The sequence below is a fragment of the Trifolium pratense genome, linkage group LG4 (genome assembly GCF_020283565.1).
Source record: "Trifolium pratense cultivar HEN17-A07 linkage group LG4, ARS_RC_1.1, whole genome shotgun sequence".
In the NCBI taxonomy this organism is placed as follows: domain Eukaryota; kingdom Viridiplantae; phylum Streptophyta; class Magnoliopsida; order Fabales; family Fabaceae; genus Trifolium; species Trifolium pratense.
Genome location: NC_060062.1, coordinates 13,540,614 through 13,559,186, shown reverse-complemented (window position 1 = coordinate 13,559,186; position 18,573 = coordinate 13,540,614). Strand labels below are relative to the sequence as shown.

Here is an 18,573-nt window from a genome sequence, read left to right as displayed (position 1 = left end):
TGGAAAAAAAACAACAAAATACAACATTAATTCCAAGTTCCAACACAATAATATTAATAATTATATATATTCATTACTCTAAATTGTTATTAAAAAAAAATTATACGTCACGAGGAAATGACCAATCTGCTGGATCAGACTTTGCATGTATAGTCTTGAAAATGATTCTTGTTGCATAGACTATAGAGTCACCCTAATGTTTATTCAATGAATTTTTTTTAACCAAATAAACTCAATTCATATCATTAACTAATAAATGTTCTAGGGAATAATCTCAAATTTATGGAAATTAGCTCAAGGATATGAGCAACCAAATTCGTTTGTTTATCGGTTCTACAAAGATCGGAATGAAGTTCTTAGTGAAGAAGTTCAGAATGGACATGAAAATTAAACTTAGAATGACAAAAGGTTCCAACATAACAAAGTGAAAAACATCATATTGGACTTGAGATTGCAGATCATATCAAGATATTGAAGTTAGTAATGTAGTCTTGAAGACAACTTTTTCATTCAATAAAATTATAGAGATTTTTCTCAAATTTGATGGATTCTAAATTATTTACTCTTTCTGGTGAATTCCAAAAATCTGACAGATTCCAGAGTTTTATTTGACATGTATATCGCTTGCAAACTTGTGTTTTGTTATAGGATTAGCGTTTGTTAATCCTTCCCTACAGAATCACTCACAAATTGATATCGGTTTTCTGTAAAACACATTTAATCTTTTTTAGGTTGTAAAGAAGAATTAAGCGTTAATTATATCACGAGGAGGTTATATGATAAGGACTCCTTTAACTTCACATATTGTAGGGACAAGACTAGTCTTCTTTGGGTGAACCAGGGTAATTCTTTTTTGTGATCTCTCTAGCTCAACTTTTAATCTTCGTTACATTCAAATCACACTACACATAAACTTGAGTACTAATTTTGAACATTTATTTTGCTAAGCATTTACATTCTCTACACAAGAAGGTTCTCTAACAAATTATTGTTTTCCAAGTGCAGGATCAGAGAAACATAAATAAAATTTTGAAATAAAATGAAAGTAATGAAAATCACGTAAAATTGAAAGGTGTAATTTTTAACTCACAAAAACCATCAAGGCACTGCCAAACAATAGGAAATTTATAGGTAACTTTTGGACAATCACGGACATCATTGCAACGATATTTAGCTAAGAGTGTCAAATAAGAAAAAAGGAAAGTTACTAAGAGGTTATATAAAATATTAAGATAGAGTAGAAAATTTGAAAATTTTGTGAAAAATGAATACTTTTATCAGATTCAACAAGAATCAGGGAAAGAAAAATTATCAAAGTATAAACAAACATGAGAATTTGAGCCATATTTTGCATCCTTTCCAGTTTCCATTACATAAATAAAATAGTTGTGAACGCTTTATAAGTAAAATTTTGCATACTTTATTGATTTTAATTAAACAGTTTTAAGCTCTTACCAGTTGCGTGAAGCTATTTGTAAAATTGAAATTAATGTTAAATGTCTCAAATCAATATGTTGTGTGTATCCCTTCAGCTCACTCAATATTTCAACACTTATGAACTGCAAGAAGTCATTTGTTAAAATTATTAATGATTTAAAAGTTCAATATTTTTTTATTAAAACTAATTATATATATTTTCTATTTTAAGGTTTTAAATTACAATCCGCATCCGCAATTGCGGCCGTAGTATTGCTGAAGCGGTAGTCTCTGCAATCGCATCGCACCGCAATTGCGGTGTGATCTTAATTCATGTGTACGGCCGCATCGTAACCCCATCACAACCGCATCAGAAGCCGCATCAAACATTTTTAATGATGTTTGTTCAAATTTTCTCATCAAAAAATAAAATTTATGAACTCCAAATCCTAATTTGTGTCAAATCTAATGAAAAGTCATACTTTTAACAATCTCTCAACTGTGAATTTTAAAAATATTCAAATTGGTGTTTATGAAATAAACTAAGACTATGCAATGATGGTATTTTAAAACCATCAGAAAAATCATAAAAGTGAAAACACATTTATCTAATCTATATAAGAAAGTTAATTGTTCTGGATAAGTCTAAACTACCCTTACTTAAGGTGTTGTCATGTGTCCCAAATGAGGGTAATTGATGTCCAAAAATTTAAAGATTGAACTAAAAGTACACACATTTTCAAATGAAACCAAGCCATATGAGTCATTTGGGGCATTTGTGAGTGGAAACATGTTTATCAAACCAGATTTTACATTGTAACCAAGCCACCGAACCATTTATGTCTTTTTCAATTTGAATGAAACTAAGTCATCTAAGCCACAAACACATGAGACATCTTTTTGCTTCTCCCAATGTCTTACCAAATTTCAAATTCAAATTTTTCCACTCATCACTTATTCAAAATTCTATATAGCTTAACTCATTTTCATATCATTCACTTCTTCTGTCACTTTTTTTTCTAATCTGCATTCTTTATAGCATTCATCTTCTTCTTTCAAAATAATTATCAAACGTGGGACAATTTCTAAATTATAAAAATTCCAAAAAAAACTTTTATACGGGATAAATTATAACTTATATAAATTTTAAATTAATTATCATATACGGGACAAATTCTAACTTATAAAGATTTCAAAATAATTATCATATGTGAGACAAGTTCTAAATTATAAAAATTTCAAAAAACTTATTTTATAAGGGATAAGTTCTAACTTATATAAATTCCAAATTAACTATTTGTACATGATAAATTCTAACTGATAAAAATTGAGAAATATTTATTAAACGTGAGACAAGTTATAAATTATGAAAATAAAAAAACTACTTTATACGGGATAATTTCGAACTTATATAAATGTAAAATTAATTATCATATACGAGACAAATTCTAACTTATAAAAATTTCAAAAAACTTATTTTACGCGGGATAAGTTCTAACTTTGTTTTCCAATGTTCTTTTGGTTAACAAGAATGATGTAACTACTTAAATTCTTATGTCTTTTCACAATTTTACACCATCTAACTATTTTTACCTTTAAAACTAATCAAAATTCATTCACTTTGCAAAAAATATATTTGTTTGCATATTTCCAACAAAATTCTAAATACTTATTAACTACATATAAATTTTAAAAGCATTTGCTTCAAATTTTGATTATCAAACTATAACTTAAAAAAATATCGTCGTAACGTTACGACCCGTGCGATAGCACGGGTCTATTACTATTATATATTAAAAGAACCATATGAGACAATTTTATTTTGTCAAAAATTTATATATCAAATGTGGATATTACTTGTGTAAGATCCCATCTTTTGGAATGTTAACTTGAACTTCTAAATGCCAAAAGACATATGTATGCGAGTGGTTTAGTCTCACATCATTTATGAATGAGAAGAATATTGGATTTATATATAAGAGATATGACACACACATATGTAATGCCTTAAGATTTTTGGTGAAGATGTGGCATCCCCCTATCTTATAGTCCTGAAGCATTGATATTAGTTGTTACTTCCGACGCTGCTTCAGACTTCCCAACAAATGGTATCAGAATCATGATTCGGCTTGTTAATTAAGTCTTATATCAACTATGGATGACAAGAATGTTACATTTATAAGAGATGTGACACATATACATAAAGCCTGAGAATTATAAATATAAATTAATTTTTTCCACATGTACATGTCACCTCATCAGATTTGCGGAGTCAGATGTCCAGTTGTCCACTTAGAGGGCAAAATGAGATCAAAAATTTTGCAGGGGACAAACAGAAAATAAATTGTGTAGGAGAATCAATGAAAATTCGCTAATTTTACCCTAGGATAATAAACCACTTTCCACTTAATTTAGCATTCCCCATCCTTTTTTAATTTAGAGTTGGACAAATTATAGAGATGCATTTTGGACGTCATTATTTTACTTGTAAGCTATATCCCTTATTCATAACCGTACTAGTTCAAAGTTGTGTTTGTCATGCTACTACTTGCTACAAGATTCTCTCCGCAACATTAGCCATCCATACTCATCTCTTTGTATACATAGTTTTGACTGGCCATTTTAAAACTTATCATTGTAATCAAGGTTGTTAAAACCGGACCCTCATCCAGTCCGGGTAGACCCTAAAACCGTCCTGCATATGAACCGGATCTAAAACCAGAAAACCGGATTTGAACCGGATAAAACCGGGAAAATCGGACGAATCGGCCGTTTTTGCGGTCTGGCGGTTTTCTCTTTTTTATTTTTTTTACGATCAAAACTCACTGTTTTGAGTTTTTCAGAAGACAAAAAGAAGCAAAAAAAGTAAAAAGAGAGCAGATTGAATTTTTCACACCACAAAGAGATGGAAACCCAAATCCATAATCATCATAGTACCAAAGGAAGAAGTAGAAACAAACAACAGACAAAATAGAGGATGATTAATTATCATAGAAAAAAGTAGAAGATAAAATAGAGTACATGAATTAATCATTATATTTATGGAAACAAATGATTAAATATAAAAAAGGTTATAATGGTGGAAATTGAGAAGATGAGAAAAGAAAAGGAAAGAGGGGGCGGGTACTTGTTCTGATGTGAGCAAGTTTGAGTTTTTCTCCTCATTTTAGGGTTATGGAAAGTGGGATTGGGCCAAAAATATATGCAGAAAACAGAAAATTGGAGTTGCTACTGTCATGGCGCATGGGGCGCCATTTTCTTTGGATTCACAACATCTTTCTAACACACTCTCGCTCCATTTCCCTCTCTTTCACTCTCTCTCTCTCTCTCCCCCATCTCATCTCTCCCTAACTTTTGTGCACTCTATCTCTATCTCTCCTCTCTGTCTCTCTAACTCTATTTCTCTCTCTCCCCCAAGAGCTGTCAAAACGGGCGGTCCGGCTCATTTCGGGCCAGCACGGTCAGGTTTCGTCGGGCCGGGCTAAAAAGCCCGAATAAAAAGTGGGCTACTAAAATTAGTGCATGAGGCCGGCCCAGTACGGGTTGTCAGGCTTTTCGGGCCGGCCTGGTTTATTTTTTATTTTACTTTTAGTGTTCAAACTCAACATTATAAATAGGATTAATAATTCTCGCGCGTCTTATTTTTACTCATCCGTTACTTACATTATATATATATTAATATAATAATTCTCGCGCGCCGTATTTTTACTCATCCGCTACTTATATATATATATATATATATATATATATATATATATATATATATATATATATATATATATATATATATAATAATAATTCTCGTGCGCCGTATTTTTACTCATCCGCTATCTATGAGTTTCTCGCGCGCCCTATTTTTACTCATCCGCTACCTACGACTTTCTCGCGCCCTATTTTTACCCATCCGCTACTTGTGAGTTTCTCATGCGTCATATTTTTACTCATCCGCTACCTACAACTTTCTTGCGCGCCCTATTTTTAGTCACCCGCTACTTATGAGTTTCTTGCGCGCCCTATTTTTACAAATCCACTACGTACGAGTTTCTCGTACGCCCTATTTTTATTCATTCACTATGTACGAGTTTCTACCACGTCCTAATTTTACTCATCCTCTACCTACGAGTTTCTTGGGTGCCCTATTTTTATTCATCCACTACTTAAGTAGCGAACGGTGTTTTATAATTTATATTACAAACTAAGTTCAAATCATCAAAAACAAATTATTTATATTTATTTTTAATTTTAATTTTTTTTATTATACTTTTTCGGGCTTGCGGGCCGCCCGCGGCCCATTCGGGCTAGCCCATATTTTAATTGGGCTTTATCGGGCCGGGCTAAAACGCCCGGAAATAATTCGGGCAAGGATTTTCAAGGCCTGAGCCCGGAAAAAATCGGGTTTGGCGGGCCGGCCCCCCTTCTCTCTCTATTACCTTTGTGGTATTTTCGTCAATTACCTCCTGTGACGTGGCGTCATGTTGGCAGGTGTCACATATGTATAGTTAACAGTCACGTCATTACAACAGACTAAGTAAATGGAGCATGGGATATTCGATAAATCATAGACGTTTAATTACAAATTTAGAAGATATTTAACGAGTCTTATAATTTCACAGGAGTATTTGATATTTCACTCGAGTTATGAAATCTAGATACTCTAAAATATATTGAAGCCACCATACAGCCAGCATGCTGCTTTTTTTTTTTTGTACAAACTGTTGGAGATTTTTGTTGGGGAAGATGCTGCAACACTTGAACAAAGAAGATGTCGCCGATGGATGCACGTAAAGAATCAAAGCGTGTTTTCACACTAACCTTTAGGTTCTATTCGCCCCCACCAATAATGTGTATTGGATGCAATTGGGATGTACGGCGAATACCCTGCAGGATACTTTGATCACCTTGTAGTGGTTTGCACTAACACAACAAGCATATCTTTGATAACATTTTACAAAAATATGATTCCAACAATTCACTCATGCATTAATGAAGTGAAGAATGATTTAGAAGAAAATGTAAGTGGGAGAGAATTTGGTTTGATTATGTCAGTTTTCTTATGTTTACTGTTTCCAACTTTCTCTATTTATAGAGAGATAACCATGATTTGATCAAGAGAATAACTTCTCCTAATAACCGTAATTAACGGTTACAATTCAAAATATATCAGTAACTGTTATTCTAGTCTATTGGCATGTGTGTGTAACCTTCAACAAATGGATCCGTGTTTGACTCCTGTCTCAACCGTTTTTGCTAAAATTTGAATCATGATAATTCAAATTAATTGACAATAAAAACGCAAAACAGGAAGACCCAGGAACCGAACCCTGTACCTACAGGTCATTGGATTACGCACCCAGCCACAAAGCCATATTTAATAGTTCTGATATATTTCTCAACCTTAATCATTATATCCAGTAATACAATGTTTTATTTCCAAGTTTATATATTTTGGAAATATCTCTAACAATCCCCCACTATTTACAAAATATAACTAAATCCATATTTCTGGAAATATCATGGTTTCAGATAATGGTATCTCACGATTTGAACCATTACTTAGTAAGATAATGTGTTCCACTTATCCCGAATAGACATTGGTAGACAAGCTTTGAACCAACTATTCATTTGAACAAGTGTGCATAACTTACACATGAAATCTCGGTGTTATCAAAAGGAATTATTAAATTTGACACATTTAATAGGGCCTTGTGTCACGTATCCTTTTCATGAGAATTTAAGAGTCAAACCCTTGAACTCTATGAAGCGGCCTCACTTCATTCTCATATAGGTAGACTATATCATAAATGCACCCATAATTATGCATTCAAGCAAATATATGCTATATGTCTATTAAGAGGAAAAACCTCATCCTACCACTTTCAATCTTATGGTCCAAGTACTTTTACCCCTTGGGATGTATCTATTATAAGTACTTCAATCACTCTAATAGTGTACTTTCACCATTGAACTCAAGACTTGATATTATTCAAGTGTGAGTTGAGTTTCCACCATTGGTGATCAATTAGATCCGGGTTTGTATCACATCCCTTATGACGTTTTCAATGATTTTAACATCATATCCGAAGACACCATAACCTTGTCAATCATTTCGTCAAATAATTGCAAGTTTTTCCACTTAAATAATTTTGAATATTCAATCACTTTCATAGCTATGCTATTTATATATTCTTGATAGTTTAACCAACTATCACAAATTCATGACTTTGAGTCATTCAATTACTTTGTATTTTATACAAACTCATTTTAAATCATTTCACCTTTGTTATTAAACTAAACCATTTAATAACAAGCATTACGATTTAAAGTTTTCACTTTCGTTTCAACATTCACCGAATATCATTTATTCAAAATATAAAACATGTATAAAAATGATCATCAAATTTCCAATGATCAACAATAACCATAATCTTAAAATAACAAATTATGAGTCACATACATGTTAATCATACACATATAGTCAAATCTAAAAAACACTTAAGAATTAAATTTCAATTCTATAAAATAATGCATGTCTTGCTTATCATACACACACATGAAATTTATTATAACATTAGCAATTGCAATAACTTAATTTTTATAGTTTCCACACGAAACATGTTTGCTATCATGGTGATCTGCTGCTACGAAAGACCTTATAACAATAGCAGTAGATGACACAACTCCAACAATGAAATGCATTGTATTCAAACAATCAAATTATTAACATTGTTACTAATATATACACATACCAGTATATATAACAATCCTAACATTTTAAACCAAGGTATTTAGTTAAAATTCATGTACTGCATTTGAGAAAAATTTGGAAAACAGTGATTCAAGTTACTTCAATACTTTTTTACAGATTAATCAAACAATCTTATTAAAAGCAAAAACAACAATTCATGTTTATAAGAATTCATGAAAATTAGATATCAACCACTATAATAATCATACAAGTAATTAACAATAATATAAATCACAATCTCATATTATAAAATATCACACATTATAAGTTATACAAACCAAACTACAAACCAAATTAAAAATTCATAACCAGTTACAAGCAAACATACTTAAATTACAACATTCCCATCATCGGGTACATATTATATATTCTTAAGGGTGAGAAATTTCTAGAAGTGACTTCTATGCAACAAGATGATCCTCTTGTGCACTAGAGTTCTTCTCTTTGTTCAACTTTTTCAAGAACTTACATTCACTCTTGAAATGTCCCGGCTTACCACAATGGAAGCAACTTCCTCTCTTTCTTTTCTTTTGTCCATGTCCATTGTTGTTGTCATGAACATTTTCTCCATCTATATCCATATTATCCTTGGATTTACTAGACTTTCCATCCACTAAAACATATACCTTCTCATGAGCATTTTGATTCTTAGTATCATCCTGTTTACGATACTCTTCTTCAAGACGAAGGTGATTTCCTAACTGCTCAAGAGAAATGTCTTCTTTCTTATGTTTCAAGGACTTTTTAAAATCTTTCCATGATGGAGGAAGTTTATCTATTATGGAAGAAACAATGATTGTTTCATCCATATGCATTTTATGTTGCTTAAAGTTGTTAAGAATTCGTTCGAGTTCATATAATTGTTCCATCACTGGTCTAGAATCTACCATGTTATAATTATTAAATTGAGAGACAAGAAATTTCTTACTGGTAGCGTCTTCCAACATATATCTTGTTTCCAATTTCTCCCATAGTTCCTTTGCAGAACCGCTACTTTGGTAGATGTCAAAGAGTGAGTCTGATAATCCATTGAGAATGTGGCCCATGCAGATGTAATCATCATTTTCCCACTTCTGTCTGTCTCTTGTTTCAGCAATTCTTTCATTTTCCCTCTCTGTTGGTCTTGTGGTATTCAGAACATACACCACTTTCAAGGTTGTGAGAAGGAATTTCATCTTTTTCCGCCATTGGTTAAAATGGCCTCCATCAAACCGCTCCAATTTCACAAAATCAGAAGTCATTTCTTTGAGTGATGCAGCCATTGATTAAGAAATAGAAATAGAACCTAAAGATTGTTGGAGATTTTTGTTGGGGAAGATGCTGCAACACTTGAACAAAGAAGATGTCGCCGATGGATGCACGTAAAGAATCAAAGCGTGTTTTCACACTAACCTTTAGGTTCTATTCGCCCCCACCAATAATGTGTATTGGATGCAATTGGGATGTACGGCGAATACCCTGCAGGATACTTTGATCACCTTGTAGTGGTTTGCACTAACACAACAAGCATATCTTTGATAACATTTTACAAAAATATGATTCCAACAATTCACTCATGCATTAATGAAGTGAAGAATGATTTAGAAGAAAATGTAAGTGGGAGAGAATTTGGTTTGATTATGTCCGTGTTCGACTCCTGCCTCAACCATTTTTGCTAAAATTTGAATCATGATAATTCAAATTAATTGACAATAAAAACGCAAAACAGGAAGACCCAGGAACCAAACCCTGTACCTACAGGTCATTGGATTACGCACCCAGCCACAAAGCCATATTTAATAGTTCTAATATATTTCTCAACCTTAATCATTATATCCAGTAATACAATGTTTTATTTCCAAGTTTATATATTTTGGAAATATCTCTAACACAAACAGCCACCATACTCCTTAAAAAAAAGAATGTTAATCCGATTCATTCATAACATGGTTCAGCTCTCCATTATCTTTATCCATATGATCATATTCTTATGAACCTGTCAAACTAACATGTTTAAGCAAGTTATGTTGGTCGTGTTACATTATTAACTCCGTAACACTAGCCATAATTCTCTCTCTTTCTGTAGTTTTGACTTTTATTTTTAAATTATGTATTAGTAATGTTGTCTTGTTATTCCAGCAATGCATACAATTATCCTTACTACTTTCTTAAAAAAAAAAAAAAAAAAAAAAAATCTACAAAAGTAAACCAATTTTCTTTCCCGGCTAATTTGTCTTTACCTATGTCATCAACTAGTATTTTATGTATTAATAATCATAATAATTAAGATCATAATCATACAACTGTTATTCACCCACTCCATAATTCATGTATCATGTTCCCATTTTTTTTCTTCATATAAACAATTTGTACATTAATATGTAATTTTATTTGAACAAAAGGTGATGGCTCATGTGTGTGACAGAAAGATTAGAGCCACCAAGCCTCATCGAAACAGTTAAGTCAACTTTTCATTTTAAAATTTATTTAACTCTAAAACTTATTAATTATTACAAAAACATCAATTTGCTGTTAAGAGATACACATCAAATTCTTGTACATATACATATATGTTGACCACCAGCGCAAGAAATGCTAAATTGTTAAAATTAATTTTATACAAGTAGAAGCTATAAGTCCAAAGTGGAAGGTGAAACATAGCATGTTTAAACAGAAAGGAATTTTTTTTGTATTATATCACTTGGCGTGTAATGGTCCATGATGTATTCATAAACCATATATTATTTGGAAATAATAACACTTACTCGCCAAAAAGACACACTAGTTTATTTTATTTTTATTTTTATTTTATTTTTGTCAAGACACACTAGTTTATTTCACCTTATTTCACACATATTATCAAAATGAATTTTGTCCCGTGAACATAATTTAATTGTTATGGGAAATTGTAATATGAGCGTGTTAGTGTTCGATGTCAAAACTCTTCATTTATTCATCTTATAGATGAATAAATTTATTACCAACAAGTTGACAAAACAGAGGGTTTCGGGAGGATTTTAATGGACTCGTATAGTCTTTTTTTTTTTTTGTGTGTTACATACTAGTATAGTTTGGTTCAGGTTTTGTTTTCTTAAAAAATTAAGAAAAACTAAAAATAAACTAAAAAAATTTATTTTCATTTTTGTGACTCTAGAAATTCTTTTCTTAATAATATTTTCTTTTAAAATAAATTCCTTCAGAAGCTTAAATATTTGTTTAAATAGTATTTAAGATGTAAAATACAAAATTTTAATCAATTATTACAATATTTACATAATTTTTATGTATTTATTTACAGTTTTATGTGAAAAATTGAACCGTTGAGTACTTACAACTGAATCGTACACATTTTTATTTTATTTTTGAATCGACAAAATTAATTTATTAAAACCACTCACCATGATTCAAAAAAAAAACACTTACCATAGTAAAATTAATTAACAAATTTGGCGTCTCTAAAATTTAGCGACAAAGATAGAGACGGTTATAATCTTTTTTCTATCTAAATTTTTGCTGCTATTCTAACATCTTTTTTAGTAATGTAGTATTGGAGTTTTTTTTTTTTTTAAGTAGCATAGTGGTTAGAAATTCCACACTTAAGTTGAATAAATGGGATGTCCAGGGTTCAAACTCTGATCTCTGTACATATAATGCAATGTCACTACCAACTGAGTCAAGCTCACTGAGGTATTGGAGATAACGATTACCATAATGCAATATACGACTTAATAGGGAGTATATATGTAGTTGCTTTTTTTGTGTAGTCATGTAGTCATCATATTTATGTCTGTTCGGTCAAGATCAGACAGTCTGAAAAAAGATATGTTATTTTTATTTAAGAATTCTAAAAATACTGTTCTTAAATTAAAACAGTTCAATCTTGATCGGACGACAAATAATGTCTCCTTGTATGATTGCATTGACTTTTTAATAGTGATGCACATAGGAAAAAATTAATTAATTTATGAGATTTAAAATTAAAATTGACAATCATTTTAAGATAAATCTATGTATTTTATGTCGATTATTTTAATACAAACCTATGTACTATCATTGTTTTATATAGTAAGCAACATATAAGAACATATATACCTAATACCTAACTTAATTAACTAATTTTTAAACATAATTGACATTATTACGCTAAAAAGTATATGTGATAAAATATTAACAAGACCTATTCCGATTACCTTGCACCACATGTTAGTGTGCTGCATGGACCATCTCTATGATTTGATCCTTTATTGTAACACAAACTTAGGACTATAAATAACTAGCCATTGTTTGATATCGAAATCAAATGAAATAGCTTCTTACAAAAAAAGTGTCTAAGCTTTTTCATATCTATTGTGATTTTGGCAACAAAAATTTAAGATCTCTCTGCCAATTACATGAAAATGGGAAGCCAAAGTTGCTTTAAGGTTTTGATTATTTGTCTTATAGCAATAATTGGAGCAGCTAATGCTCAGTTGCAGCTTGGTTTCTATGCTAAAAGCTGCCCAAAAGCTGAGAAAATTGTTTTGAAGTATGTTCATAAACATATTCCAAATGCACCATCACTAGCAGCTGCACTCATAAGACTACATTTCCATGATTGTTTTGTTAGGGTATGAACTTTATTTTGTTTATGTTTGTCCTTTAATTTCATATATTCATATTCGAGAAACACTAATACAAATATTATAGGCAACAATGGCACTGAGACGTTGACATTAGTAAAAATTTGACAGAAAGAAAAATTAATTGTAAGAAATCACATATGTCTGCGTCAGGAATTGAATTACACGCAGTCATAATTAGTGCAGTCAGTATCTCAGAACCGTACGATCAAAATCATACGATTCAGATCTTCATATAGCTTTTTATTATGATATTAAAATTTGGACCGTTTGATCTCAATCAGACAGCCACAGATTGTCGATTGCACGGCTGCACCCAATTCAAATCTGCACATGTCTTACATTGGACACAGGCTTTGTATCAGAAGTGTCTATGTTACAAAGTTAGGATATATGAAATGATAATTTTGTTATGAGTGTGGAACTAACATCTTTCATTTCAGGGATGTGATGCATCTGTTCTTTTGAACGCAACACAAAGCAATCCTCAAGCCGAAAAGAACTCTTTTCCAAATCTTACACTTAGAGGATTTGAATTCATTGACAAAATAAAGAGTCTTATTGAAGCTGAATGCCCCGGTGTTGTCTCTTGTGCTGATATATTGACTTTGAGTGCTAGAGACTCTATTCATGCCGTCGTAAGTATTAATCCTTGTCTCTACACTTTCTTCCAACAAAACATAAACATTGTAGTCGTGTCATGTCATATATTTTTAATTTTGACAAAAATTAAAGGCGAAAAACGGTTCAATCAATAATTCAATCTCATGTCATGTTGTTTTCATGACTAGTTCAGTATCCTTGCTTTCTTGTGGGGAATATAAATAAATAACCAATTTGTGTTGTTCTACCATGATTGATATGGATTTGCAGGGTGGACCTTTTTGGAATGTACCAACTGGTCGAAGGGATGGGGTTAGATCTAAAGCAGCAGATGTTTTTCTTGGCCTTCCAGCTCCATTTCACAACGTCTCCACTCTCCTAACACTCTTTGGCAATGTTGGACTTGATGCAAATGACTTGGTCTTGCTTTCTGGTATACCAAATTCTAAACACAAATTAAGTTCCTTAATCATTATATATGTTTCATTATATACTACAAATATTAGCCCTCACACATAGATACCGACAATAATTTAAGAAAATAAAAAACAACTAAATGTAACGTCATATATATGGAGCTCTGAAATCCTTAAACATTTTACTACGCCTCTTAATAAATATCCCATATGCCTATGGAGAGAAGTTTTATTTTTTCCTTAGCCCATTATATCATTTTTTGTGGACCTAGGCTCATTTTTTGATACCCATAATGTTTTGAGGGATCTGGATTCCATGGTGTAAGATTTTCACGCAGTATTAGATCGCAGTTCTTCCTTTGAGATTGGACGGTTCTGATGTTACATACAGTTGTATGCATTAAAACAATCTAAGCCACCGATTATAGATCGGACGGCTCAGATCAGTTACTGCGTCAAACACAGTAATTGTAGGAAATCTTGTTTCTGTTTTGAGGTAACTTTGTATAAAAGTAATTGAATAAAAGATAAAATAAAATAAAAAATAGTTAGAACATGTGGACTTATTTGAGTAGGGGCTCTTTAGTCATGGCGGCTTTTTGCTCCAAATTTTTGGGCTTACATAAATTGATAGCTCTACCTCTAGCTACATGTGTCAGTGTTGGACACTAACATGTGTCGGACACAGCCTTCTATCAAACGTATCAAAGCCATGTACTTTTTAATCATGCTAAAATTGTTGCTTTATCTAATCACAAAAATTTTAATTCTTTCAGGTGCACACACAATTGGTATTTCACATTGTGCATCAGTATCAAACAGGTTATATAATTTTACTGGCAAACTTGATCAAGACCCAGATCTAGACAGTGCATATGCTAAAAATTTGAAAACCTTCAAGTGTAAGAGTATCAGTGATCAAACCACAGTTCTCGAAATGGATCCCGGAAGTCGCAATACATTTGATCTTGGCTATTACAAGCAAGTTGTTAAGAGAAGAGGTTTGTTTGAATCAGATGCTGCATTGCTTAAAAGCTCTACAACAAGATCTATTGTTGCACAACATCTTCAATCAACTAAAAAATTCTTTGTTGAATTTGCTAAGTCTATGGAGAAAATGGGAAGAATTAATGTTAAGGTTGGAACTGAAGGAGAGATTAGGAAGCATTGTGCATTTGTTAATTAATATTTGAGTATCTTCTTGTATGTTAATTTTTCATTTATTTTTTTGTTGTTTATTTCATGTTAATGTTGTGGTGTCTTAATATTGGAGATAACCTATGATTTGGTTGTTTTCCAAATGATATGGTGATTCCAAAGTTTTTTTCTGGTGACATGAAGCAGAATTGAGGGAGGTAGAAAATTTCTTGTGACACGATAAAATAAGGGGAAAAGTTGCCTCCCTTAAGTTGAAAATGTATTTTCCCATGAATCATGATTGAAATAATTGATTATTTATTTATTTATTTGGATATGTTTTTCAGCATTTTTCCTTAAAATATAGGTTTCTTTTATGAAGGTTAAGCATAAAAAAGTTAATTGAAACTTTAAGATAGGTATACGGATGGAACTGGGTTGGATATTATAGCACTCATTTTCCTATTTGCAGTTTAAAAAATTACGTTCAATTGAACTCATATCTGCATGAGTAACACTTTTTGTATCTTAATTAGTTGTGTGATAGCTCACAACAAAGTGAAGAGGTTCATTAGCTGTGTGCGAATCAATTCATGGCGGAAGACGCTAGATGTTGGGATTTCAATAAATTTAATGTTTGTTCCCACCGAAGGTGGCAAAGATGACTCTCGCGGTTCATTTGTTGCAGTTTCAGTCAATTGGAGAAGGATAAGTTGATTTGGATAAGCACTTGCTTGGACACAAACATCTGGGCACACACATACAAAAAAAATAAAAAGAAAATTAAAATTGTCACATCAAAGAATATTTATGCTTGTGCATATAGAACAATTGCTCGTTGAATTGGGAAGACGGCAAGGATGGATATATTAAATTCGGGAAGGATACATGCGTTTCATGGGGGAATAACAGCCACAAGGTCAGAAACCAATGGAATTTGGTTAGTGTGTCGGTGTGGGGGCTTTAAATCGCTAACGAGGTTATAATTTCAGACCAACAACAGTATTGCACAAACACAACCATGATAGTATCAGCTAAATGCATCCACTTTGGAGGATGATCATTTCTTATATCAGTCATCAGACGTTTGAGATGCTCCTCCTTATATTAAACATTTGTTATTGATAAATAAATGCTGTAAATATATTTGTGTAAAAAACCCTAAAAAAATCAATAAAATTATAAAAATAAAATAATAGTAATATGGAAATTATTAAAAAAAAATAATAATAATAATAATAATAATAATAGGGATATGGGCCTCCAATTTTCAGCTTAAGATCCATCCAGCCCACATTAAACCTTGCCGCTCCGCCCACTCATCAGTCATAAACCCTAATTTACCTGACTTTCCTATATATTCCATCCTATTGCCTCAATTCTTAATCAATCACTTCTCATTCATCGTCACACACACACACACAACCCTTTTACCTTTTACAAAATTAATTTTAGAGTATGTTTTCAATTTCAATTTTGTTATTTTTTTCTTGTTTATGAATTCTGGTTTTGAATATTGTGCGGTGACGATACTTATGTGGACTAGAGTTTCTGATCTGGACAACTTCACCCAGAATCTGATTATCAACCCCTTGGCTGTCTGAGCACACACAATTCATTCACCAATTTCATCAATTTTCTTTGATCTTTTACTTGATTAATCAATTTTTATAACTTATGGCTTATGATGATAATATACTTTATCTTAGCGGATTTCAGTGAGATTTTTAATCAAGGATCTGATTGTTACACACACTGAGGCCATTCTTTTATTACTAATTTTTTTTTTTTTTTACCACTAGTTTAATCTGGATCGGAGTCAGTTCTGACATTTAAGTTTATTTTCTTTATGAAATAATTTATCTATTAATTAGTGCTATGATGAGATTAAAACACCAGGAAGTGTTATTAGGCAGTGGACGAAATCAAATGGTTTCGCCGTGAGCTTATTTTTAAAACGACTTCTCCTTCCACTGAGCACTATAATAAATTACAATTTTTTAAGGTTTATTTTTCATGTTAATTATTATTTCATGTTTATATTATTTTGTTTTTATCTTGCGTCCATTTACCAATTCCAAAGGATTAATTGTTCCTTTTGGTGTAATGGCTCGGACGCCATATCAATTCTGTGGTGATCCTGATTGATGGATTTTATTCAATGCCATTTGGTCTTGGAAACGCCTCATACATTTTTTTTATTTATTATGAATTTTTACATTAATTTTAATCAAATTTTAATAAGCTCGAAATTTTAATTTTTTTTCCTGGTTACGACAGTTCTGGCTCGATATTATCTGAAATGGATGATTCTATTTAAGAGAGATATATAAACGATTTGGATATTTGTGGATACATATTTTAATTGTTTGGTTTAATTGCATTTTTTGTCCATTTATTTTATCAAACTTATAAATAGTCCCCTATTTTAAAATTAAGCTTTTTTATCCCTCTACTATAATTTTGTTTGCCACTATTTTTAAAATAAAATAAATGGGTGATTCAATGCAATTAAGTCTAATTGTTTAGTATGTATATACTAGTATTCTATTTGTTGTTTGTATATTCTTTTAAATGGAGTTTCTCTATTTCTTTAAGGAAGTGATAGATAACATGAGAAAATTGGAAATATGTTACACAAACATTGCTATCATTAAGTTAATTTAATTTTCCTTGACTTATACATAAAATTGTAAGCATGTTGCAACCCCGGGCTATTCTGAATAATAAATGACGTAAAAGCCCCATTGCACATGCAAAATCAATGCTATTCGTGTTGCAGTTCATCTCACTAAATCCCACGATTGATCTGTGTCAAAGTAATGGCAACATTGTTTTTTTCATTAACAATTTTAATTGCTTAATTTTTGAAGAATTTGCCTCGTTAAACCTTCAGCTTGTTTTCGAACATAGTAACATCGTGTTCTTTGGATTTTTGAGCTAGTCCTAGAGGCATAAATTGAAACACGGTTGTTTTTGCCTTGAGGTTTTTGATTTTCTCTTTTTCTTTATGAAAACACCGTTAATATTATAAATTAATTAATTTAGTATGATATTTGGCTATGATGATTATTAATCAGCTTTATGCCAGTTCTGCTTCTGAAAAATCGTGATTGTTAGAGCTGTTAAAATGTTCTGAGCCTACATGTTTGATTTCTTCTTAAATTATCGTTTTTTGACCTCTATGTACTTAACATTATTGAAGTATACTACATAGTATATTAAGTAGTCTCTAGACTATTTTAATCTATCAAATTAGTCTCATCTAATTCAGCACTAAATGATAATACTATAGTTTATGGAACAAATTATTTTTATTTGTAATGTTGATTTACTTGGCCAATGTTTTTCTCCAATACTTTGTCATGTTGATTTTTGACATTGCCTATGATGATTTAATCCAACTTTTTTGAGGTGTTGTGGAACCAAGATCCTGTTTTACAGGGTGAACCTACTTGGTGAAACTACATTCATATGATATTAATGGATTTAACTGAGGCAAAACAATGTTAATTTTCAAAAATGAGTTTCACTATACTCTGCACATTCTTATTGTTTAGAGTCTGAAAAACTCAAATATTTTTGTGTTGTCATCAGCTTCATCTCTTGTTTGACCCCACGAGTTAGGAGTTAAATAACAGCACTACATGTTTACCAT

The 18,573-nt window shown here is 31.5% G+C and overlaps 1 protein-coding gene and 8 non-coding genes across 9 annotated transcripts; all 9 read left to right on the top strand.

Moving 5' to 3' along the window:
• Positions 1–12,392: 12,392 nt before the first annotated feature.
• LOC123920277 (peroxidase 39) lies at positions 12,393–15,244 on the top strand. The gene is made up of 4 exons (XM_045972544.1): positions 12,393–12,747; positions 13,203–13,397; positions 13,633–13,795; positions 14,555–15,244. Exons 1-4 carry the CDS (start codon positions 12,532–12,534, stop codon positions 14,962–14,964), a joined length of 984 nt encoding a protein of 327 aa, XP_045828500.1. The 5' UTR covers positions 12,393–12,531; the 3' UTR covers positions 14,965–15,244.
• A 1,185-nt stretch (positions 15,245–16,429) lies between these two features.
• On the top strand, positions 16,430–16,526 carry LOC123882543. Its single transcript, XR_006799868.1, has one exon. It is a non-coding gene; the product is annotated as a small nucleolar RNA Z157/R69/R10 (small nucleolar RNA).
• Positions 16,527–16,593: 67 nt separating this feature from the next.
• On the top strand, positions 16,594–16,679 carry LOC123882547. The gene has a single exon (XR_006799873.1). It is a non-coding gene; the product is annotated as a small nucleolar RNA R11/Z151 (small nucleolar RNA).
• A 108-nt stretch (positions 16,680–16,787) lies between these two features.
• On the top strand, positions 16,788–16,897 carry LOC123882548. Its single transcript, XR_006799874.1, has one exon. It is a non-coding gene; the product is annotated as a small nucleolar RNA Z152/R70/R12 (small nucleolar RNA).
• Positions 16,898–16,985: 88 nt separating this feature from the next.
• LOC123882566 lies at positions 16,986–17,110 on the top strand. Its single transcript, XR_006799890.1, has one exon. It is a non-coding gene; the product is annotated as a small nucleolar RNA snoR80 (small nucleolar RNA).
• A 499-nt stretch (positions 17,111–17,609) lies between these two features.
• LOC123882591 lies at positions 17,610–17,749 on the top strand. Its single transcript, XR_006799912.1, has one exon. It is a non-coding gene; the product is annotated as a small nucleolar RNA snoR134 (small nucleolar RNA).
• A 220-nt stretch (positions 17,750–17,969) lies between these two features.
• Positions 17,970–18,062, top strand: LOC123882527. Its single transcript, XR_006799855.1, has one exon. It is a non-coding gene; the product is annotated as a small nucleolar RNA Z223 (small nucleolar RNA).
• A 236-nt stretch (positions 18,063–18,298) lies between these two features.
• Positions 18,299–18,415, top strand: LOC123882535. The gene has a single exon (XR_006799862.1). It is a non-coding gene; the product is annotated as a small nucleolar RNA Z278 (small nucleolar RNA).
• A 42-nt stretch (positions 18,416–18,457) lies between these two features.
• Positions 18,458–18,566, top strand: LOC123882564. Its single transcript, XR_006799888.1, has one exon. It is a non-coding gene; the product is annotated as a small nucleolar RNA snoR97 (small nucleolar RNA).
• The last annotated feature ends 7 nt before the right edge of the window (positions 18,567–18,573 follow it).